General features: G+C 39.4%; 2 protein-coding genes across 8 annotated transcripts; one reads left to right on the forward strand and one right to left on the reverse strand.

Annotated features, from left to right (window-relative positions):
- Nucleotides 1-66: 66 nt before the first annotated feature.
- ccdc127a (coiled-coil domain containing 127a) lies at nucleotides 67-13040 on the reverse strand. Of its 7 annotated transcripts, none has more exons than XM_061950143.1 (4): nucleotides 12973-13040; nucleotides 7424-7580; nucleotides 6125-6369; nucleotides 67-1933 (listed from the first exon to the last, which is right to left on the reverse strand). In XM_061950143.1, exons 2-4 carry the CDS (start codon nucleotides 7551-7553, stop codon nucleotides 1487-1489), a joined length of 822 nt encoding a protein of 273 aa, XP_061806127.1. In that variant the 5' UTR covers nucleotides 7554-7580; nucleotides 12973-13040; the 3' UTR covers nucleotides 67-1486. The 7 variants fall into 7 exon arrangements, with proteins under 7 accessions (XP_061806127.1, XP_061806150.1, XP_061806119.1 ...); XM_061950166.1 differs by having other exon boundaries at nucleotides 7411-7580; XM_061950135.1 differs by having other exon boundaries at nucleotides 7424-7558; nucleotides 12973-13032.
- A 247-nt stretch (nucleotides 13041-13287) lies between these two features.
- On the forward strand, nucleotides 13288-23531 carry sdha (succinate dehydrogenase complex, subunit A, flavoprotein (Fp)). The gene is made up of 15 exons (XM_061950218.1): nucleotides 13288-13388; nucleotides 14008-14085; nucleotides 14221-14382; nucleotides 15083-15226; nucleotides 17762-17926; nucleotides 18013-18161; nucleotides 18248-18372; nucleotides 20543-20711; nucleotides 20784-20979; nucleotides 21046-21217; nucleotides 22327-22445; nucleotides 22509-22620; nucleotides 22707-22837; nucleotides 22907-23020; nucleotides 23090-23531. Exons 1-15 carry the CDS (start codon nucleotides 13326-13328, stop codon nucleotides 23174-23176), a joined length of 1986 nt encoding a protein of 661 aa, XP_061806202.1. The 5' UTR covers nucleotides 13288-13325; the 3' UTR covers nucleotides 23177-23531.
- Nucleotides 23532-25210: the final 1679 nt, after the last annotated feature.

Genomic DNA, 25210 nt, shown 5'->3' on the forward strand with positions numbered 1-25210 from the left:
TAGCTCTATATGCCCTACCATTGAGTTGGTCCCTCCCCTTGAGTTGAGGAAACTGAAGCACATAGATGAAGTTCTTAAACCAAACTTTATTGTGAGGACTTTTTTATCTCAACATTAAATCCAGTTTTCATTCACCAGGATATGCTACACAATAAAACGTAGTACCTTTTAAGTTTGGCTGACTGTCAGGTTTTGTCAATATTTTTACCAAATAAAATTTCTGGCTCCCATAAAAAAGTTAATAGTTAAACATAATCTACTGAATTCCAAGACAAACTGTTGTCCAACATAATTTAGATACTCACGATTGTAATTTAGTGTGTGTGTTTTGTTACCTGTGTTCCTTTTCAGCCCTTGTCTTAAGAGGAGCCAAAATAAATGGTCCATTCAGAAAACATGGCACACATACTGTACATTGAAAATATAGTTAAATTACACAAATTCTGTTTTAAATAAAAAATATGTCAATCCTGCATTGTGTATCAAATGTGGACATCTTAAATGAAGCACAATTATCTCATAGGTAAAGCTAGTGGGTCCTAATTTGGGGTACAATTGATCTATATTGCGTTTCCCAAATGTGACAAAATGGCATATACTTTCCTCATGAAGACATTCCTGATTTTTCATTCCTGATCTACATTTTTTAAAGATTCAATTTTTTCCAAGACCGTCAAACTGATTAAGATAGGAGCGGGGGACCCCCACTTAATGCAGTATATCTGTATAAAAGGAGATGGCAAAATAATAGAGTAACTTTAAGTGATCACAAAAAAGTATTGCATTAATCATGTATACACAGAACTTTAGATACAACTGTTACCAAGTTTTAAACAAACAAATGATGTGCATTCAAGTAAAACATTTGCAAAAGTGTTCCTGAAGAACATTCTGACAATAAAAATTGCATTTCTGTCCAAATGTTGGGCTCTTTTTAAAAATTAGCCAAGCCAGTAATAACCTGTAATTAATCATGATTAATCTAAATTCCAATGTGATTAGTCTGATTTAAAAATGTATCATTTGACAGTACTAGTTTTAAAATAAACTTGTCCTAAATGTACCTTGTTAAACATCTGGTTCTGTGATGGGAGTGTAAGCTCATCGTTCTTCTGCTTGAGTTGTTTTGTTGTGACGCAAAACGATTATTTTTTTTTAACAATCTGGACACTTAAAATAGCTGAAAACTGAGAATGGGCTCTCGGCCAATTACGGGAAACCTGAAAGAGCCTCGTGATTGGAATGGCAGCGACAGGGGCAGCTCCTGCTTGTTAAAGTACAAGTAAATAACCTTGTGGCCTGCTTTAACGTGTCGCTGAATGTGTGCATTGCTGACTAAAAAAACCCGTTTCTGCCTCAATTTATCTGCTTACTACTATTGTGTTAGATTAATGTTAATGTGTTCTTAAGGACACTGTAAATGTGTGTGAAAAATCGAGGGGGGAAATACAAAACAATATTTTAGTCTTAAAAGATTGCCTCGTCATCATTTAGTTTGGGGTTTCATGTTCCCTCCTAGAATGGCCTGCTCGGCCCTCCTATGTTTCTGAACAGTGACCTGCAGCTGCCAGTACTTGAGATACACCCACATGAGACTTCCGTTCTTCCTCTTGTCCATGTTAAGCAAGTCAGCACAATGCTTATCTCTCTTAAATATATCTTTTAAATCAGCCTCCAGATCAAGTTCATCTGCAACGGGCTCTTTGACGGCCTTCAGCAGAATGTTCTTCTCCATCTCCAGGCGCTTATCTCTGGGCCGGATATGGGAACAATAGGCGTTCTGCCGCTCCACAAGCTGAGTCTCCAGCTCCCGCAGCGTGGCGTTGGCTCTCTGGAACCAGCCGTTCTGTTGCTCCAGGGCGTGATGCAGCACAGTCCCTGCGGCTCCAGACTTGACAAGTCTTTGCGTCTCTTCTTCCAGCCTCTCACGGTCCTGGAAGAGAAGAGGACAGAGTGTTTGCTCTATGACAGATACATACAGCAGCAGTCGAGTGTGTAAGTAAAGCGGGGTACACACAAAAACATTTAGGCTGTTTTTGTCCTAATCCCCCCCACCCCACTTATCTTACTTGTGTCTGATAAGATTGTCTTATAGGATTGTCTTGTTGTCTGAGGTGTGTTAAGCGTGAATTTGTCCCGATAATTGGCTCCAAAACAATCTTAAATAATAGACTTGTTCAATATTTCCAATCAAAACTCAAAACGGTTGGAACTTGTTTCTGTGGGGAACGCCTTCCGAGTCGTCGCTGTCTGTATTGTGATGTGTTACAGAAATTAACTAATCAAGCAGAAAAAACAACATTGCGGCTACTTTGTTGAAAATGTACTATCACGTTGAGCTCGCTCAGTAGGTCATAAATTTTGTGTTAACACCGTCATAACTTTTTCCACTGTCTTTTTTTTTGTTAGTTTGGGATTGAAAAAAAACATTTAAAACATTTTTGTTTTCCCTGTGATTCTTCCATTTTGTTGGATCACTAGTGGTGGGCGGCACTGCGACACTTGGTACCTGATCGATACCAAGGAAATACAAGGCTAGTATCGCTGAAACTGATACTGATAGCAACACTATTTGACTTGAAACGTCATCATCATTGGATAATTTTATGAATTTCTCCTGAGTTAGTTGATTATTAGAACATAATATGTACTGCAAATAAAAATGTTTTTATAACCAAATACAACAGTCTAAAAGAATGTAATTCAGTTGTCCCTTGCTTACTGCTGTCAGTTGGTTTAGGACTTGACCACAATAAGGACCCTATCCAGCCATGTGCGAAAGTGAAAAAAGACATTTGATGTAAAGTACCAGCAGAGTAGAAAAACAAGTTGCCTCTATATTGAAACTATTATCATATATATCTGATGTATGACACCAAAAGACTTACACAGTTTGCAAGTAAATAGATATGATCGAAATAGCATCAATCTCACAGAGATTCCTGAGCCATTTGGAGAGATAATGAGCTAGCCAGAGACGTCATTTTGTGACGTAGAGGTGGGAATCGCAGATCCCTTCATCACCAACAACAATTCAGATTTGTGAGCGCCAATAACGATTACTTTGGGAGAAATTATGATCAGAACCTTATATTGTTGATCCTGAATATAAGGAGGATGAGCTACAAGTTTTATAAGCTCTGCAATATGCATGTATTGCTAAGTGCTAAACAAGAAATACAAATTGCAAACATAATAAAATGATAGCTTAACGTACAATGTCTGCTCTTACTGTGATGACGACTAATAGGATGTCCATATCTTCCCGTTTATATGAAGAATTAACCATGATGCACACAAAGGGTTAACAAGGGAAAGTCTCCCGGCAGACACTGTCTTCGTTTGTGTATGTTTGTCTCCATCTTCGGGTATACATTGAATGTCACAGATGAACAACTTCTAAATGTATGGCTAAATCATCTTATTATCCAGATGAGAAGCATGATTTATAATCTAGAATAAATTTAACGAGCCAAACGCAATGATGCAGGAGCAGTAGGACACCGCGGCCAGCTCACAGTAAAGCAGCAGAGGGCGACTGAGGTGTGTGTCAATCCGCCGCTAAAAAATAGTTTGTCTGCATTAATGCTCATAATAAGAACATTGCTAATATTTGGTTAATATTCAGGTCATGATTTGGATATAGAGTATTGTTGCCGGGTTTTGAATGGTTACTTAGAGGGTTTGTGGGAGGAATAGAGAGCCTCCATTGACTACATTGTTAGCTGACTTTTTATTTATTTATTTACGACTTAGAATGCATAAAAAAATGAAAAACATATGTGTTCATGTCTTATATAAGGATTGTGAATGATAGACAGCACTTCTGTATTTTTTTTGCATATTTCCATTATGACTGATCTGATACTATGGTCATAGTGCAGAAGTGTTACTCCAGTGACAACAACCTAGGGAAATCACTGAAGACGTTCAGAGCGGAATATTCAAAATGGCTGACTGAATTTGTGGCATTTTGTGGTGTTTAGACAGTATTTTCACATACTTTGCGGATTGTAAATACAATTGGATATGGTTTAATGGACACAATAAAACACAATCAAGCATATAAAGTAAACTTATTTTTCCACACTACTGGTACTTTACGTCTGTCACTGCGCGCCTTCATCCAAGACATGCACTTTGGGTACAGCGTGCCTTAAATGTGGGCGTTTCCTGTCAAATCTGGCCTTCCCCTTATTCTCCCATCAATTTAAGTACTTTGTTCTTAAGCAGAAATAAGTCCAGCGCCCCAAGAGGGTGAAACATTATATTTCACTTAACGTTTGGATGCAGTGTACACCACAATAAAATGATAAAATAAACTTCCAGGAAACTATCAAATCTATTCTGATCGCTTCAAATTGAGACACCTGGAAACATCTGTTGAGATGAAGATAAAAGGACCCGAATGCCACACTGTGTTAATTATCAAAAACCTAAATGCACATCATTGTCTCGTGAGTGCGACCACAGCGGAAGGTGACGCACGTGTCGACAGTGTTAGAACATCCTGGACGTTTTATACATACGATGTGATCACTGAACTATGTGACATTTTGATAGAATATACATATATAATGTAGCATCTACCAACTGATCTGATTTAGTTTGACAGTTAAACTGTCACACTCCCCCGCGCGCACACACACAAACGCATCACGGCTTCCTAGACATTTGTACTAAACCGAACTCTTAACATCATAAATAACATCAAGGCGGTAAACAGGTAAACAAAGTTTCATCTAGAGCTTTATTATTCACATCCAGGAATGAAGAAGAAGCTTTTGTAGAGCGCATACGGCACACGTTCACTTGACAAGCACTACTCGGATTGATACATCTTTTTCAAATGTAAAGTTTCATCTTTTTCATGGATATCAATGACATTTACAATCAAATGGATGGATGGATAGTACAACTCCACTCTCCACCAGTCACGCAAGCTAAGAAAAAGGAGTCACGGCAAAGTCCGCCTCTTTAATAATGATCCGACCTTAAGTCCAGACTTCCGCACTTTTTCCTCACTTACTCGGGGTAGGCGTGTCCCCAGGCTGGAGGGGAGAATACGAGATAAGAGGACCATGCGTAACTTCAAGCGTGTAAAAAAAACACTTACCGGTAAGCGCAAACGGGAGTATAGGGCCCTAAATTAATTTCCGCCGAGTAGGAATCATGAATTATAAATAAAATATATTTTAATAGCGACAACATTAAAAAACTGTTTACAACCTTCTGAACACATTTTCCGACATTATGAGAGCCCTCTAGACATAAAATAACACCCTTTACACTATTTTAATCCAATATAGCAATGCTGCCTGAGGCTGAGCCAATTAGTGACCAAGATATAGAGCAGTGCGCTCTGAAAAGTGTGGTCTCATCTAGTAGCCAATACTACTATCATTCTGATATTTTTAGTTTATTATGCCACTTTAATGACTGATAATGTTTAATTTATGACAGAAAAAGTAAAATATGCTTTAAAAAAATTGGATGATATCCCCCCAAAAATCTGCAATGTGAAGCCTCAATATTTGAAGCGTGATGTGGCGCTTCAGATATTTTGCGTTCTAATATACACAATTGTTTGAGAAAAGTCACAGTTTAAAAATAACAAAACATTTAACAATGTAATACGAAATATCAGTTTCAAATGTAAGCAAAAGTACTAAAATAATGAACATGACACAAGGATATTTGTGAAAAATAACGCTGTTTGCACTTACAGACAAGAAGAGACGCTGCAGTCGCATTAAAACTCTGTGAGAAAAATTTTGCAATTTGCTGGACGTATAAAAAAGAAACCGCAACAAACGTATCAATTCTACCACGCTCGTATCGATCAGATACTGACCAGATTGGTATGGATACTGTCTATATTCAGAGCGATATGGCCACTCTTATAGATCATGTTTGTTTATGTGAGATTTTAGGCTTGAAGTCAGGTTCCATGGTGGGACAGAATCGGTGTGTGTGCTGTGTTGATATTATCGTAGCAGACCAAAGTTTAAAACTGCTCAATGCCTGATTTTTGTCTTTATGTGAGGGGTCTGTAACAGATGAGAAAATCTCTTAAGATTTAGTAATTATTTAGGTGTATACCAGCCTTAGAACAATAGCTTACCTTCTGTAACCGTTTGCGTTCTTCTACCAGCTGCTGGCTCTGGGAGATCATGGCCTGTCTGTAGCCTTGCACCCTCTGTCTCTCCTTCTCCAGCTCCAGCTCCAAGGAAGCCGCTGCTCTGCGTCTTTCTGTCAGTGTCTCCTGGTACCTCGCCTCCATCTCGCTTTTTACTATGAACACATCCTTGTCATACTGGGATTTGACATTGTCGATCTCTCTTTGAGACTCCCGGCTCCAGATCCAACCTGAATGGTGAACAGGTGTTTAGTTCTGATCTTGCTGTCATCTATTTATTTAAAAAAAATTCCAAGAGCCACAGCAGCTGTTCTGTGTCACAAGTACAACAAATATCATACATATTTTTAATCAATTGAATTTGGACTTTATCTGGGTCAGAATTACAACCTGTATCAGATCCATCACAGTACAGTACAAAATAAACTCTAGCGTGTTTTTGAGAATTATTTTTATTTTTTGCTCCCTGCAACAAATACAGTCGCCACTGATAGATTTGGCGCTACCTGTCGCCCTCGCTAATAAACACATTGTAATGGGACTGTATTTGAATGGAGCTTGTCGTTCCAACTCCATACAGTAAACAGCATCATAACACTTTGTCCTAACACACCTTACACCCATCCCTAACCCCTTTTTCACGGACGGTTCTGTCTTCCTTTTGACATTAAGAAAAGCACAAAAAGAAGCGACATAACAAAGTTAATTTGTATTTCTGAACATATGTTTTCGCTTTTCATGTTTTTGCCTACTTTTGTCTCCTACAGCATCCATTAGAATGATTTGCATCATTTGTCATGGCCAAATATGCAAATAAGACGATGATGTTACACCCACCGCCCCCACAGTTCCACTACATTTAGTGAGTTCCTTTTGTGATTTGATCCAAATTTTAAGGCTCCTATCGTACATTATTATTACACCCAACAATTTTGTGATGATTTGCCAATAAAACTTAAAAACTTGTGACATCAACATCAATTCAGCAGATCTTGAGAAATTTAAGAACAAGTGCATGTTGTGGGATTTTTGTGATGCCACAAAAAAAAGGTCCCAGTGATTGCAAATGGTAAAAGTGTAATAATGAGCATGGAAGCGCAAATGGAATTTATTGTGACATACAAGTTGTGTTGTGGAGCAACCAAATTGGTATATAGTTAGTCTCGTTAAGCATACGCATACATTCTGGCGTATGTGACGTGCACATTGTCCATTTTGGTGCGGTCGACATTCACTTGACTCACTCAGGACAAACTTCTCTGCACACATACTTGTGTAACTTACGAAATGCAGCCAGTCCAAGCATAGGGACCAGCAGTGCATAGTTCCATTGGTTGCCATCTCCTCCTCCTGCCCCTCCTTCTCTTTGGTCTGGTTGAATGTTCCATCGAGGGGGGTCATTCAGGTTGTTCATGTAGGCTGCTGTCACAGATGCAACATACTAGTAAACCAAAATATTAACATTATTATCACAATAATCGGCATAAGGTAACAACAATTGAAGTGGCCTTACGTTTTCTTTCAAGGGCCACAGATCAAAAAATTGAAGATCTTTTAAAATAAAAACACACAAACACTCCAAAGTAGTTCAAGACATCCTAAAACATTAAATAGCATAACTCAGTGCTTCTCAACCATAGGGCCGGCAAGCGACACCAAGGGGGCCACCAAAATCATCTGTTTCTCAGCTTTGGTCTGTATGGGCCGCAGTGGTACTCAGTTGCAATACACTTTTCAACCACATGTGGCAGTAATGACAATATAAAAACAAAAGTGAAAACGTCTGAAGCTTATGTCATAGAGAGTTTTTTTAAGCGCAAAGATTATGACTAAAGTGGTGATGCTGTATTTTTTTGTACTTTAATTTTATTGACAGTTTAGTTAAGAAACATATTTATTATTAACTCAGTTTATTTATTTTAGCACAACATAATTGCGTGTACAATTTTTTTAATCAGTTATTTATCAATTACCGGCCAGTAATGATCTATTGCTAACTATGGATGCTGATGCGTCAACCATGTTGCTGCTACTTGAGCTTAGCACTGCTTTCGATACAGTCGATAATAACATTCTAGTAGAACGTATCAAAACACGGATTGATATGATAGACTTAGCCTTTTCTTGGTTTAACTCCTATCTTACTGACAGGATGCAGCGCGTCTTCCATAACAATGTGACCCCGGAGTATGGTAAGGTAACGTGCAGAGGTCTACAGGGTTCGGTTCTTGGCCCTGCACTTTTTTACATCTATATTCTACCGCGAAGTGACATCCTAAGCCAATACGGTGTTAGCTTTCACTGTTATGCTGATGACACTCAACTTTTCATGCCCCTAAAGCTGACCAACACGCCAGATTGTAGTCAACTGGAGGTGTGTCGAAATTAAATTCAACAATGGATGTCCTAACACTAAGAAAATGGGAATGCTGATTATCTTATTTAATATTACCACCTTAACATTTGACAACAACAAAAATGACACAAAGGGACTCGGTAAAGTATCTTCGACCCAACTCTCTTATTTGAGTCACACATTAAGAGTGTTACTAAAACAGCCTTCTTTCATCTCCGTAATATCGCTAAAATGTGTCCCATTTTGTCGACCTTCGACGCTGAGATCATTATTCATGCGTTCGTTACGTCTCGTCTCGATTACTGTAACGTATTATTTTTGGGTCTCCCTATGTCCAGCATTAAAAGAATACAGTTGGTACAAATTGCGGCTGCTAGAATTTTGTAAAAGACAAGAAAGTTTGATCATATTACTCCTATACTGGCTCACCTGCACTGGCTTCTTCTGCACTTAAGATGCGACTTAAAGGTTTTACCACTTAGGTGTAAAATACTAAACGGTCTAGCTCCATCGTATCTTGCTGATTGTATTGTATGTCCGGGCCAGAAATCGGCTTTCAAAGAACTCTGGTTTATTAGTGATTCCCAAAAACAAAAAAAAGTTAGCGGGCTTTAGAGCGTTTTCTAATCGGGCTCCAGGACTCTGAAATGCCCTACCGGTAACAGTTAGAGATGCTACCTCAGTCGAAGCATTTAAGTCCCATCTTAAAACTAATTTGTATACTCTAGCTTTTAAATAGACCCTTTTTTAGACCAGTTGATCTGCCGTCTCTCTTTTCTGCTCTGCCTCCTTCTCCTGCGTGGAGAGGTTATCAGGTGACCATATATTGGTTAACGTGGACCCTGACTTAAACAAGTTGAAAAACTTATTCGGGTGTTACCATTTAGTGGTCAATTGTACGAAATATGTACTGTACTGTGCAATCTACTAATACAAGTCTCAATCAATCAATCAAACCATGGGTCAGCAGCCACGGAAGAGGCGCAGGCTGTTCCAAGTTGGGACCCGCATTGGACCACTTCTCTATGCATCAGTTGGTGATGTCTCTGCGCTGCTGACTTGTCTACATTTAAGAGGATCCCCTGCTGGCCTCCCAATGGACTGGATTTTCACATTATGAATTCGGAACTCAGGGTGGACCACTCCTTATACATCAGTTGGTGACGTCTCGCCGCCCCAACTTGTCTACTAGCAAGAGGATACCCTGTTGGCCCCACAATGGACTGGACTCTCACATTATTAACTGTATCCACTCGGCATCCATTACACCGGGCACCCAATCTGCGGTCCCATCCAGGGTTTCACTTTCCCATTGGGTTGAGTTTTTTTATTGCCCTAATGTGGAATCTGAGCCCAGGATGTCGTTGTGGCTTGTGCAGCCCTCCGAGACATTTGTGATTAAGGTCTATAAAAGTAAACTTTGATTAACGATCAGTCCCTTCTTGTGCAGTACTGTTGTTTCTTATTTTTCAGTCTGACTCAAGCCTAGGGTTTGTGCTAAAAAAATTTTTTTCTGATTAACACATGGTTTCATGTCATTTGACAAGGTTTATTCTGTTAAACTGTAAATATGTTAGATATAATTATTGAATATGATTAAGATAAATCATTCAGTGTTAATATTTAACTGGGTCCCAGGCCCCTCTGTAGTGGAAAAGTTGGGCCCCTAAGTCAAAAAGGTTAAAAACCACTGATGTAAATATAAAAGACTACATCCTTGTGTTACATTTTTATTAGTACAATAGCCTCTATTTGAGAACGCTACAAATTTCAAAATATCGTGTCCCATTTTTTAGTCAGGCTCTAGCTAATCTTCTGTGATGTTGTGATTTATTATATTCAATGTACATTTTAGGAATAGGGCGCGGGCCAAATAAAAACAAGCCGCACTTTGGATAGCCCTGATGTACTTGCAATTGTTTTGCATATGATCATGAGGTTCAGTGGCATGTTTACATTAAACAGGGTTTCTGCAGGTATCGGAAAATCTAATTTAATGCAACTTAAAACAATTTAAATCCCCTTAATGTCCTTCAGCAGATCGTCATCATGTATAGTCAAAAGCATACCATTGTCTCTACCGACAAAATTCTAAGCATTTGACAATGATAATGTTGAATAGTTGAAAACGTTTACATGGTTAACTGTGGCTGAATTGAGCACTAATGTAATCATATGTAATAATAACATTGCAAGTAACCATTTCAAACACAATAAACATTTTTTCTTTACTTTTAGTATATGTTACCATTGTAATTGGAAGGTTAATAACTTCCATCCATTTTCTGCTGCTTGTCCTTCTCAAGTTTGCAGGGGGTGCTGGAGCCTAACCCAGCGGCATTCGGGCGGAAGGCGGGGTACACCCTGGACAATTCGCCACCTCATTGCAGGGCCAACACAGAGAGTCAGACAACGATCACACTCACATTCACACACTAGGGTCAATTTAATGTTACCAATCAACCTATTCCCAGGTGTATGTCTTTGGAGGTAGGAGGAAGCTAGAGTACCCCGACTTAATTATCCTAAATATGTAAACATCAAAAAGACTCAATAGTTGTTAGCAAATATTGCAATTCAATAAACATTTAACATCTTGAAGTGCATTTGTTTCCCAAATTGGAAAAACTGGGCCCGGTGGCTTGTTTTGTTGTCTTTTTTTCTTGCCAATTGAATTTGTATGATTTTGTTCAATGCCTCTAGACATTGTATTCAATGCTTTCTAGTGTAATTATTAATATTATCAATATTCATTTTCGTAAAATCCATTTGAAGCTTTTTAATGACCCGCGGAAACCCTGTTAATGAATTGACTTATATGATTTACCATTTTACATCTACACTTGTTGTCAGAGGTGGGTAGTAACGCGCTACATTTACTCAGTTACATCTACTTGAGTAACTTTTGGGATAAATTATACTTCTAAGAGTAGTTTTAATGCAACATATTTTTACTTTTACTTGAGTATATTTATAGAGAAGAAACGCTACTTTTACTCCGCTCCATTTATCTACATTCAGCTCGCTACTCGCAACTGATTTTTATTGATCTGTTAATGCACGCTTTGTTTGTTTTGGTTTGTCAAACAGACCTTCAAAGTAGGATCTATCGCATCCATGCGTTTCACCAATCAAATGCAGTCACTGGTGACGTTGCACTCCGTTTCACCAATCAAATGCAGTCACTGGTGACGTTTCACTCCGTTTCACTCCGTTTCACCAATCAAACAGAGCCAGGCGGTCACATGATTAACTGCACATAAAGTTTCTGCGGCAAACAACAACAATGGCAGAGACAACAACGAACGCAAACACCCCTGGCCTCACATAAAATCGATGCTCACGCTTCAGCCAACCAAAAAAACAGTTATGTAATGCGTTGTCATATGTGTCTCCCCAAACAAGTGGACATTTCATCTTACATGAACTCAACGTCAAATTTGAGGAAGCACATCGCGGTAAGTAACGTTAGTAGATATTTTGGTTGTCACCTTAGGCTGATGTTAGCTTCCCAGCTATGAATCACTGTCAAATGTACATAGTGTGGGGACATTTATTAACGCACTGCAGCCTCATAGACAGACAGACAGAGACACACACGCACAGTCGCACACACACTCACGCATGCATACAAACACCAATCAGAAGTGCACAGTGTGTTCCCAGGTGCAGCCCACACCTATCAGAGTTTATGGTTTGCGTAAAGGCGAACTTATTTTCCTTTGTAATCTCTGCCTACTGAGCCTATGGTGCTGTTAAGTTATTGTGGCTCAATTTGCCTTATTTATTTTAATGTATTATTATTTAATATATTATTGTTTTAGTTGCTTAAGAGATATTCCTGGCTCTGAATTTGTTCATTGCTATTTTTATGTTTTTGTGCATTATTTGTTGCCGTCATCATTAAACGAACAGGTTACTCACCAGTTACTCAGTACTTGAGTAGTTTTTTCACAACATACTTTTTACTTTTACTCAAGTAAATATCTGGGTGACTACTCCTTACTTTTACTTGAGTAATAAAACTCTAAAGTAACAGTACTCTTACTTGAGTACAATTTCTGGCTACTATACCCACCTCTGCTGGTTGTATGATTATGCGCCAGTGAGTCACTTTCTTGTTTACTTACTATACATGCTATTTTTATAAGGCTAACTTCAAATCACTGATGTAAACAAAATAAATATCATAATGCAGGGGGGGCATGTGGACAAATGGTGTACACAGCAGCAGATAATTATTTGTAACGCTGATCAACAACCCAAACAACAACATTACACCATGCTCGACAGCCCAGGATAACTGCAAACGGGGCTAGCTAAAAGCTAATATGCTCGCTAACCCGTCAGCGTAAAAGTGCTCATACACACTAGGAGTAATTCATTTTAAAAACAAACGGGGCTTAATAGCTTGTGTGAGCCCAACAGGTTGTCGAGTCTTTTTAAAAAGTATAGTGTTTAAGGTGTTGTGTCTCACCTTCAAAGGAAAGTCTAGGTCACTTCTACATTAGTTCCTGTACACCCAGACAGGTTATACAATGTAACGCGATGCCGGGTTCGTCTAAGTCGGTGGGGGCATTTCAATAAGATATATTACAAAATAAATCTATAATGTGACATAATAAACACTTTTTCGCATTTATTTTAACGTATTATATATACAATAATATATAAAGAGAAAATAATAATTTTAAAAAACAGATTACGAAAGTTTTAATAAAAAAACTACACATTGGAGCACCCCTATTTTTTAGAACGGTGGTTCAGTCTGGTGCAAAAGTGGGCGCCTGCGCTGCGATTCTAAACACATTTTCCACCATAACTGACAACATGGCGAGTGTTCAAGCTGCCTCCCGGCTCCTCTCGAAGAGGATACTATCCTCTAGGAAAGCTGTGAGTGTTGAAAGTCACCTCGTAGACATCAATGTTATCTTCGTGTGTGGTATTTCAAAGCCATGTTGGCTTTTTTGTGTGAAGTAAAGCAGTAATGTGCTGCGTTAATTTCATAACTACAGTGTCTGACTTGCGTAACTTGCGTTATGTAGCTGGGCTGCTCCTACCCTTATGGCTGCTCCAATGTGACTTTGCCATTGAAAATATGCTATTACAATGGCCAATAAAGTGGATGTGTTATCTCCGTTTCTGTCAAACTATTCACATTTGTTACCATTTTAACAAAGCGTTTCATTTATGTTCGTGACTACAATCGGTTGAGCCCCTTGTCCTTGTTGTGGGAAGCATTAGCCGCTGAGCTAAATTTGCATCACTTACTGAGAAGTTGTATAAAGCAGTATGTTTGAAAAACATTGTGTGCATATATATTATGACATTCTAAATATATATGTAATGTATTGAGTGCCATATTGTGCAATTTGTTTAAAACCTGGCTTTATTGTGGAATGTAATAGCACTATTGCCTATGGAATTACAGTGTACGGAATGTCTTATTATGTGACCATTAAAAGTCAAGGTCTTTGTTATCTTTTTATTTTAATTTTAAACTCTCTGCCAGGTACCTGCAGCCACAGTTCAAGGTTCAAGGAATTTGCATTTCTCCGTCTATGGAAAGAAACATGCAGTGTCTAATGACGTAAGTGAAATTACACATGTCTGGGTCTTGTGTATTCCAATGTGTTATGTCATTGTTGTGGTATTGGGTAAACTATTTGAAAGTGGTTGAAGGGTAAAGTTCTGTTTAAGTGTTAAATCTCCTTTTTGTCTTTAGATCTCCACCCAGTACCCAGTCGTGGATCATGAGTTCGATGCTGTGGTGGTTGGCGCCGGAGGAGCAGGACTCCGGGCAGCTTTTGGCCTGTCTGAGGCTGGCTTCAACACGGCCTGTGTCACTAAGCTGTTCCCCACCAGGTCCCACACTGTTGCTGCGCAGGTAGGGCATTGTATAATTACATGATTTATTTAAAAAAACATGTGCACACAAATACAGGTATTTGAAAAACATAATTTTCCACAGGCAAACACAGATTTTTACCTTTTGAAAAAATTCCGCTTTTGGAAAACTGCGACGGGCAGCACGGTGGTATAGGGGTCAGTGCGCCTGCCTCACAATACAAAGGTCCTGGGTTCGATCCTGCGCTCGGGATCTTTCTGTGTGGTGTTTGCATGTTCTCCCCGTGACTGCGTGGGTTCCCTCCGGGTACTCCGGCTTCCTCCCACCTCCAAAGGTGGGGATAGGTTGATTGGCAACACTAAATTGGCCCTAGTGTGTAAATGTGAGTGTGAATGTTGTCTGTCTATTTGTGTTGGCCCTGCGATGAGGTGGCGACTTGTCCAGGGTGTACACTGCCTTCCGCCCGATTGTAGCTGAGATAGGCTCCAGCATCCCCCGCGAGCCCGAAAGGGATAAGCGGTAGAAGATGGATGGATGGATGGAAAACTGCGTCTTGAGAGTTAGTTTGCGGACGGGTAAAACTAAGTTTTTTGGTTGGGTTCATAAGGTGCTGTGTGTGCAATATTATGAGAGATATGTGCATTTAAAAAACATGTTAATTTATTATCCTAAAGGCTCAAATTAAACATAATAAACTTGTTATAAGTTTGTGAACACAAATCTGATGGGTTTTTTTCAGGGTGGAATCAATGCAGCTCTGGGAAACATGGAAAATGATGACTGGAGGTGGCATTTCTATGACACCGTGAAGGGCTCTGATTGGCTGGGGGACCAGGATGCTATCCATTACATGACTGAACAGGCGCCCGCTGCTGTAGTAGAGGTAAAGACTGACATTTTTTTTTACATAGCAACTGCTGTGCATTTTAAGATAGTTAACGGGCCATAATGTGCACCTTGAACAGCCTTATCAGTAAACAATGACTATGGTTTGGTACCCAGTGATGACTACGACTTCCTTTTGTAGAAACTATTTTAATTTACAGATATGGTATCATGATTATGGTATTAGCTTATTTCGAACATGCATATAATTACAATATGGTACATCACATAATCCCAATTTCACATTTCAACACGTCTGAAAAGTGGTTGGCAAAAGTAGAGCTCGTTTATTAATCCTATCTCTTTTCTGTTTCATAGCAATTTCTCACTTCCTGTGCTCACAATGTAACACATAAAAATAGATAAATAGTAATAAATAGATACATTTATTATAAAAAAATTGTTAAAGGGGTCCTATTATGATTTTTTTCTACATTTAAAACGCTGCTATGTGGTGTACATAACATGTAACGGTGGTTATTTGGTCAAACTGTTGCATGGATTGTGTTTTACAATCCTCTTTAAACCGCTTTCTGACCATCTCTTCAGGGTGCAACGGTTTGTCGTATTTACTTTCCTCCACTTCGACTGCGTCTTGTCCTCGTCAGCCTTGTTGTAGTTTTTAGCGCTTCCATATCAAGACTTATGCAGATCCAAAATACACAAAAACAGGTACTAATAGGTAAGAAAAGTTGGTTTTGAGGTCCCCTTTAAGTAAGTTGTGAGTCACATAATGAGATGAAGGATGGTGGAGGGTCTTCCATTCTAGGTTAGGGCTGGACAATTAATCGAATTTTGATTTTGATTTTGATTATGGTATCTCACTATATAATAAAAATTAAAAAAAATGATTAATGAGCCGCGCAACGTGCATGCAAATCCTGAGATTGTAACGGTGACACAGATGAAACGCGAATGAGTGTAAAAAAGAGCATATCTACTTGAAGTTTGGGAACTCACCATGGTTGCTGCTTTTATTTGACACAGCGCTAGTATGCCTAATCAATAATCACTAAACTCGATAAAAAACAAGGCATATGATTTCCATGTTCATATAGCCGATAGAGGGACTTTTCATTTATCCCCGAGATCGACACACTCAATCGCTCCATCCTAAACTAAACAATATGGAGACGGCGCCTTGAAACACAGACTGAACTACGAAACTAAAGCTTGCAAGAACAATCCATATACCCACAACACATCTCATCTGCTGGTGTTGTTGTGAACGACATCATCAATGTACAATCAACATAAATGTTATTCAGGATAGCCCCTTGAGATGCAGCATCTCGTTTTCAAAGGGGTCCTAATACAAATACAGAAACACAAAGAATATACATTACAACAAAACACAATTAAACACAAAAACACACTGCTCTGCCACTTCCACAGTACCCCGCTCACAGACATTTACATAAACCAATGTATTACAATACAATACAACACCACAACATCAGGAGCAACATAATACAACTTCAAAATCAGAAACAAGAACAACTTGTTTGCAGGTCAGAAATAAAATTTAATATCAAGATAAAAAAGGAAAAGAATGTCATCAATGTACAACAGAACAGCAGTCGCAACTTAAGATGCCCCCCCCCCCTTTTTTTTTTACAGCCTTAAAATTGACTCTTTACTCGTCGTCAAGCTCAGAACAGCACAGCACACGTCCTCCCTTCACAATGACAGCGTAGGGCGTCACATCCTGTCTGACTGTGTTAACAAAATAAAGGTTTCAAAAAAGTGCCTTACACAAGCATAATGTACTTACACAATTATTATGCTTTGACCTAAATTACTGGTCGAAATTATCCAAAGATGTATTGCACCAATAAATGTGAGGATGTTTGCATTTAATCAACAAACATTTTATTCAATTTATTTTTGATGCAAAAAGCAAAAACTTTATAGTGGTAAAATAAGTGTAAAGGTAAAAAATGGAATTTAAAACAAAACAGAAAAACTTAATTATATTGTTTTTTGTATTACTATTTGTTATTTATATGTATTGTTTCTATTTGTTTTACTTGTTTATTTGGTACCAAGTTATATCCGTTTTTGGAACTATATTTGAAGTTGAGTTTTGTCATGCTATTAATTGTGATTACAATATCAATCAAAAATAATGATAATAATTATTAATATTATAATATTAATTATTTTTTCCATAATCGTCCAGCCCTATTTTAGGTATATTTAGGGTGTTAGCCATGTTGTACTAAGCTAGCCTCATATGTAGCTTCTGTCTTAGCATGTTCTGAATCAATGTTGGGAGGCACAGCTTTGTGGATCTGTTCTCGACAATGCAGCCGAAGGCAGAGTAGTTGGGCACAGATTCTCATTATCGAAGTATAAAATTGCTGATTGTTTGTTTCTTAGTGCGTACCAAATAAGGTGCTGGATAAAATGCTGCGATTCTGATGCTGGTTTATTTTGTGGTGTTTTACTCCTGTCAGTAGATTCAGCTGCATTCGGCTTTAGATCTTTTAGACCGTGTGTCACATTCACATCCTCTTCATTTCTTCACCAGTTGGAGAACTTTGGCATGCCATTCAGTCGCACAGAGGATGGCAAGATCTACCAGCGGGCGTTCGGAGGCCAGAGTCTAAAGTATGGCAAAGGGGGCCAAGCTCACCGCTGCTGTTGTGTAGCAGACAGGACTGGACATTCACTACTTCACACACTCTATGGACGGGTACGTACTCTTGTCCCACTTTAGAACACAGTGTCACACACACACACCCACTACCATATGCTCATCTCCATATGTTGTGTGTTCAGTCGCTGCGTTATGATACAAGTTACTTTGTGGAGTACTTTGCCCTGGACTTGCTGATGGAAGATGGCGAGTGTAAAGGCGTGATCGCACTCTGCATGGAGGATGGATCTATTCACCGCTTCAGAGCTCAGAATACTGTCATCGCCACCGGGTACGTAACACAACAGAATAACTGGGCACTCAAGCGGTGTTGGAGATAAACACATGTCACCAAAAGTGTTTATTTTTCTTATGCAGGGGTTACGGTCGAACCTATTTCAGCTGCACATCTGCTCACACGAGTACTGGGGATGGTAACGCCATGGTGACCAGAGCTGGTTTGCCCTGTCAGGATTTGGAGTTTGTTCAGTTCCATCCCACTGGTGAAGAAAAACACACATACTGTATATTGTACACAAAGCTCCTCCTGTCCTGTTGATGCAAACCAATGTTAGATATATAAGTGAAATGACACAAGAAGAATCCATAGTTCATATTAGGGCTTGGCGATATATCGATATACGCGATATATTGCGGGTTGGTCTCTGTGCGATATAGAAAATGACTACCGTATATTGTGATATTCGAGTATACGTCCTCACGCAGTTGCTTTTAGCTGCTAGCATTACACTACAGGCTCTCCTCGCTCTTTCCTGTCTCTCCTTCTCACAGACAGCAAGCGCAGCTTCTACACACATCACATAATGTCACGACATACGTCACATACGTATACGCCCTCGCGCAGCAAAGAGGTAGCAGCATGGCTAACGTTAGCTGTGTTGCTAGCGTAGCCGTGCGAGCGGTAATACGAGAGAAAGAAGGTGCGAATCTGGTAACAAAGGAAGGAATAATTAATTCCCCCAAAAAACAGCAGGGCGTCCATCGTCTGGCGGTGGTTTGGCTTCAAGTGGGAATATGTCGAACAGACAACCGTAATTTGTCAAGTGTGGGGCGAAAGCGTTGCTATTAAAAGTAGCATTACTGCTAATATGCTAGAGAATGAACAGTGCTTACCCCGCATGTCAACATCTCCGTTCGGTGCCACACGCCCACACCATCAAAATGCCGAGGCAAACATTTCCAGATCAACACCGTATGAAAAGAATAGTGATTTTTTTTAGTTGTGATTTCCTTCTCTGCATGAAAGTTTTAAAGTAGCATATATTAATGCAGTATGAAGAATGTTTTAATGTAGACACATAGGCTCATCATACTGCTGTGATTATATGCATCAAGTGTTCATTCAAGGCTAAGGCAAAATATCGAGATATATATCGTGTATCGCGATATGGCCTTAAAATATCGCGATATTAAAAAAAAGCCGTATCGCCCAGCCCTAGTTGATATACACAGAAATGTGAAGTTTTACATAAAAGTGGGCACACCCCTAACATTTCAGCAATGCAGTTTTACAATAATGGCTGTAATTAATCATTTTGAGTGGATAGTAAATCTAGACTGCTATACAAGCTGTACTCTGACTACTCTAACTTTATACAAGTTTTATTTGTTGAAGATATAATAAAATACTTGTTGAAATATGAGGGAACAACTCACTTTTGTAAGCTACTGTAGTTCCCATAGCTGGGTTAAGCACCAACTTAAAATCATTTTTTTCTGTCTTTTACCACACTCAGACAGTCCATCTTGTGTTTCAGTTCCCTATTTTTGTAACCGTGTCCCTCACGTGACGTCATGGGTCAAAGTGCTCCTTACTTTGCGTATGCACAGCTCCAGTTACCAGCCTTCCTTACATAAAGCGCTGCTTTTTCTGTTGCTGCATCACAGTTAGGGCTGCAGCTATTGATTGTTTTAGAAATCTAGTCATCTGTCGATTACCGTATTTTTTGGAGTATAAGTCGCACCGGAGTATAAGTCGCACCTGCCGAAAATGCATAATAAAAAAGGAAAAAAACATATATAAGTCGCACTGGAGCCCGGCCAAACTATGAAAAAAAACTGCGACTTATAGTCCGAAAAATACGGTAGATTGTTGGATTTTTCAAGTAATCGGATAAAACATACTTTATGGCCTCAATATGTATTTTAGGGAAAATTGTCTAAATAAGCTAGAATTTTCTGCCTTAACTTTCATTCTTTTTTTCTAATAAATGCACATCATCAAAATTGAAATTGCAATTTTAGCCAATATGCATTAAAAAAATTATAAAACAATAAAAAAAAAATCTCTGTTTGGTGCCGCAAAGGTCACAGCACCCACATAATAATAATAATAATAATAATACCTGGGATTTATATAGCGCTTTTCTAAGTACCCAAAGTCGCTTTACATGTAGAACCCATCACATTCCACCATTCTTATGTAGGAATCTATTGCAGCGGCCGTGCGAAAAATATCTTGGCATATTTAAAGTTAAAAGTGTACATTTAAGATTACAATTGCTTATCATGTCATGTGACAACTTATAAAAAGACATAATTGCTCTTAGGGGTGAGTGTGATTGGTTGTCTATATCTGTCTTCTTGCTCAAAGTCACACAATAATGGACAATAGAGGCAAAACTCTATAACGGCACATGTTCGTCTTTCCAGGGATTTATGGCGCCGGTTGCCTGATCACTGAGGGTTGCCGTGGCGAGGGAGGCATCCTGATCAACAGTGAGGGCGAGCGTTTCATGGAGCGCTACGCACCTAACGCCAAGGACCTGGCCTCCAGAGATGTGGTGTCCCGCTCCATGACCATTGAGATCAGAGAGGGCAGGTAAGGTTTTCACATTCCTCTCTTAAATGATTTGTCGCTGGAAGAAAATGACCCACGTTTGTCACCTTGTAGAGGTGTAGGTCCAGAGAAAGACCATGTGTACCTGCAGCTACACCACCTGCCTCCTCAACAGCTTGCCACGAGGCTGCCCGGCATCTCCGAGACAGCCATGATCTTTGCTGGAGTTGACGTCACCAAGGAGCCCATCCCCGTCCTTCCCACTGTTCACTACAACATGGGAGGCGTACCCACCAACTACAAGGGCCAGGTAAGTCTCACAAATGCCATTTGCAAGTACTGTACCCCTACGACATCAAACTTTACCCATGATTAGGCGATCACGTACGCCAACGGAGAGGACAAGGTGGTCCCTGGACTGTACGCCTGCGGGGAGGCCGGCTGTGCAAGCGTTCATGGTGCTAACCGTCTGGGGGCCAACTCTCTTCTGGACCTGGTGGTGTTCGGCAGAGCCTGCGCCCTCACCATCGCTGAGGAGCACAAACCTGGTGAGGACAGCTGTTGCAAACGATGTGGATGACAAGATTTTCTAGTCACAAAACTGACTCTTCTATATTGGGTTGTGAGAAATGGACAACATAAATGATGTGAATTTGACAAACGATAGGAGCTTTTAACTCTATTGTGATAATGTATGTTGATTCATTTTCGCTGTGTACAGCAAATTTGACAGCAACAAGCAAACAAATGTGTTCTCTGTGTAACGTAGCACCATTGCTAGCAACTAATGTCCCACCACAGTGCAAAGCCAATTCTAAGTCAGCAATTCTCAAATCCATGGCGGTAAATAAACTACGTTTCTTACAAGTATCATCCCTAAACATACTACACTACACACCATAGCGGGATAAGCTAACCGCAAGCCAGAGCTGTTGAATGTAAACAAAAATGTGCGGATCGATACAGATTTAGACCGTAACGATACCAAGTAGAATATCATCATATGGCTGATACCACAGTGGTTTAATTCATCATTTGTATTTAAAAAAAAAAAAATGTCTTTGTTATTGTTTAAAAACTCAGCAAATAAATAACTGGACACAGGAGGCTTTAAGGGCAAAAATAATAAGGATTTAAATATTTAATTGATTTTGTTACATCCTGTGTTTTTGTCTGATTATAATTGTGATCAATAATGGAATCATTTATTGATGTTGACAATATTGAGCATCGGCATTGGTATGACCTACATCTACTTGGTATTGGATCAATGCCAAATTTGTAGTATCGCCTAAAATTAATCCCATTTATCCAAACAGACGAATAAGTGCTTATTACATTTAAACAGAAGTGTAGATAAAACAGACAGTAACCAGATACTAGCAGTAAATTAGCAAGTAGATTATTAATAGTTTTGAGAAGACAAACAACTGGAAACTACGCAATATGTTACCGCATACATCAGCAGTCTAATTAGAACTGTTTTAAAATGGTTGTATTATCATTAACATACCAAATAATATATTGTGATCTATATTGTTGTCGCAGGAGGGCTGCAATATATATCGCAACACAGATTTTAGGCCATATCGTTCATCCTATGTTGTCATCAGTGTTCTGGCTCACGTCATGTGATATTTTTCTTTTCCCCCTTTAGGAGAGAAGCTTTCCCCTCTTAAGTCCAACGCAGGAGAAGAGTCTGTGGCCAACTTGGATAAGCTGAGGTTTGCCAATGGAAGTCTGCGTACCTCTGAAATCAGGCTCAACATGCAGAAGGTAGACACACACATGCACATCCAAAGACATGTATAACTGTTGTCCCCCTGTGTCCTCATCCAGGCCATGCAGGCCCACGCTGCCGTGTTCCGTACCGGTTCTGTTCTGAAGGAGGGATGTGACAAGATGGACGCCATTTACAAGACCATGGAAGACCTCAAGACCTTTGACAGAGGTAAATGGCACCTCTGCGGGAGTTCACTTTATTTTCTCTTTCTGTAAAGGTCAACTCTGATTGATTCCATCCCTGGTTCTCGTTAGGCATCGTGTGGAACACCGACCTGGTGGAAACACTGGAGCTGCAGAATCTGATGCTTAACGCCGTCCAGACCATCAACTCTGCTGAGCAGAGGAAGGAGAGCCGAGGAGCTCACGCCAGAGAGGACTTCAAGGTCTGTGTTCTGTCTGTACTTCTGCAAGTAAATAAGGAAGGATTGGTCTCACATTTGGTTGTATTGTAGGATCGTATCGATGAGTACGATTATTCGAAGCCCTTGCAGGGGCAGGAGAAAAAGCCCTTCGAGCAGCACTGGAGGAAACACACCATGTCCTATGTTGACTCCAAAACTGGCAAGGTACCGTACACTCGCCTCAGTGTGTTACACTCTCAGTAACGTTATTAACTGGCAATACTCATTTTGCAGGTGACTTTGGAGTATCGTCCGGTCATTGACCACTCTCTGGACGAACAAGACTGTGCCCACGTCCCTCCAGCCATCCGCTCTTATTAAGAACATCCCTCCAAATGCGACATGGCTCAGGAACAGCATATTTATGGAAGAGTTGTTCTGCAACGACAGAACATTTAGGGAAACTATGCTTTGGATTGCACGTGTTTGTGTGTATGTCATATTCAACTGCACAGATGATGCTTTTGTGTCAGTCAGCTGTTGTACATCATGTCAACATCACTCCACTCTCCTTTGTTAAAACACCTTTTTTACATTTCAGCTCTACTTCAGCCTAGACGAGAGATTGTGGAAATTGGAAATTGCTTTGAAGCCGCACAAGGAACTTTTAAAGTATGTAAATATTGCCTAAATGTACAATAAACATGGTCAACTACACACTATGTACTTAAAAATATATCATGTAGGCTTGTCTCACTCACTATTGCCTTGCTAGCAAGTAATTGTGGTCTGTGATTGTGTTTGGTCCATAACAGTGACGAGTAATGCAATTTAAAACTTAATCTCGTTATGATCTGCGTTGTTACCATGAATATAATCAAGCATGAAGGAAATCTTAGCCTCGTGATGTCACTTTTTTGGTTTCACTTCTTTTGAAGATGCGTAGATCTTTTGTTCTATGTGAGTACTGATCTAATACATTATTATTAAAGGTGTTTGCCTGCAGTTCTATGCTGTTTAATTCAACATTGTATTATGTTGAGGAATATAATTCATCATCTTCATTATAAAGTGACTTGTAAAGGTTATTGGGGTGTGACTCTTTATTGTTTTCTTTTATCTCTGACATATGTACTTGTTTTCATAAGCTAAATAAAGTGTTTGTAAAAGCAGTTGCTCCTATAATAAATAACTGGTATGTCAAGAACACGCAAGACACTGACGTCCAAAAGTAGTCTTGGTTCCAGTGGTTCCCAAACCTTTTTTTTCTGTGCCCCCCTCAGCCCTCTGGTACATAAGAAATGTTGTGCACTATAAAACATGCTCTTTGTAACCTTTAATCCTGACTTCCTCATTTTGGTAAAAAAAAATTAGCACAAACTGTTTTATTCATTTGTAGGTTAAGGTGTTTTATATAGTGTGCTCCTGAATTGTATCTTTTTTTTTTAATTGAGTTTATTTAAATTGTTCAGCATCAACAGGTTCAAGTTTTGTTTTTTTAATTATTTAATGTTAATAAACAATCAATGGTATGCAGAGGTGTTCTTATAACAATTTTATGGATGGATGATACTATTTATAGCCGCGGCGGAGAGTGGGGGGACCCGAAATGTTTTCTTCCTCCTCAGAGGGGCCCAACCAACAGAAAATAATGGAGAAGCGCTGCGTTAAAACAACACTGCAGCGAATTACTGTAAACCAACGTCCATTTTCATTCATCGAAATATTGCCATTAAAACAAAGCAAAACATTTCTTTGGATCAAACAAGATAATAATATTGTAGCCATAGACATCTTATAACAGTGGTCCCCAACCTTTTTGTAACTGCGGACAGGTCAACGCTTGAAAATTTGTCCCACGGACTGGGGGGAGGAGGAATTAAAATTTTTTTTTTTTTTTTTTTTTGTCATTAAAAAATACAATCATGCGTGCTTACGGACTGTATTCCTGCACACTGTATTGATATATATTGATATATAATGTAGGAACCAGAATATTAATAACAGAAAGAAACAACCCTTTTGTGCAAATGAGTGTGAAATGAGTGTAAATGGGGGAGGGAGGTTTTTTGGGTTGGTGCACTAATTGTAAGTGTATCTTGTGTTTTTGATGTTGAATTAATTAAAAAAAAAAAATGTTTTATTTATTTATTGTGCGGCCCGGTACCAATCGATCCACGGACCGGTACCGGGCCGCGGCCCGGTGGTTGGGGACAACGGTCTTATAAGATGTCTATGATTGTAGCGGCTGGCTACGGGGTGTTAGCCAACGACTGGCTGGGGGGCGGGACTTCCAGGGAGAGATAGGGAAGTGACGTTGAGGATAGGAAGTACAGGCTCGAGTATTACAGGTGTTGTACCGAAATCTGTTAACTATCGGAATTTGTAACTCTAGGGGGCGATGTTCCCATGGCG

This window comes from Nerophis lumbriciformis, linkage group LG04, assembly GCF_033978685.3.
Source record: "Nerophis lumbriciformis linkage group LG04, RoL_Nlum_v2.1, whole genome shotgun sequence".
Classification (NCBI taxonomy): Eukaryota; Metazoa; Chordata; class Actinopteri; order Syngnathiformes; family Syngnathidae; genus Nerophis; species Nerophis lumbriciformis.

Coding starts and splice junctions, on each gene's coding strand:
- ccdc127a (XM_061950143.1), bottom strand. CDS start 7,553: ATGAACAACCTGAATGACCCCCCTCGATGGAACATTCAACCAGACCAA. Junction 6,370..7,423: donor GCTTGGACTGGCTGCATTTC/GTAAGTTACACA, acceptor TTCACCATTCAG/GTTGGATCTGGAGCCGGGAG. Junction 1,934..6,124: donor AACGCAAACGGTTACAGAAG/GTAAGCTATTGT, acceptor CTTCTCTTCCAG/GACCGTGAGAGGCTGGAAGA.
- sdha (XM_061950218.1), top strand. CDS start 13,326: ATGGCGAGTGTTCAAGCTGCCTCCCGGCTCCTCTCGAAGAGGATACTA. Junction 20,980..21,045: donor CCACCAACTACAAGGGCCAG/GTAAGTCTCACA, acceptor ACCCATGATTAG/GCGATCACGTACGCCAACGG. Junction 22,446..22,508: donor TCAGGCTCAACATGCAGAAG/GTAGACACACAC, acceptor GTCCTCATCCAG/GCCATGCAGGCCCACGCTGC.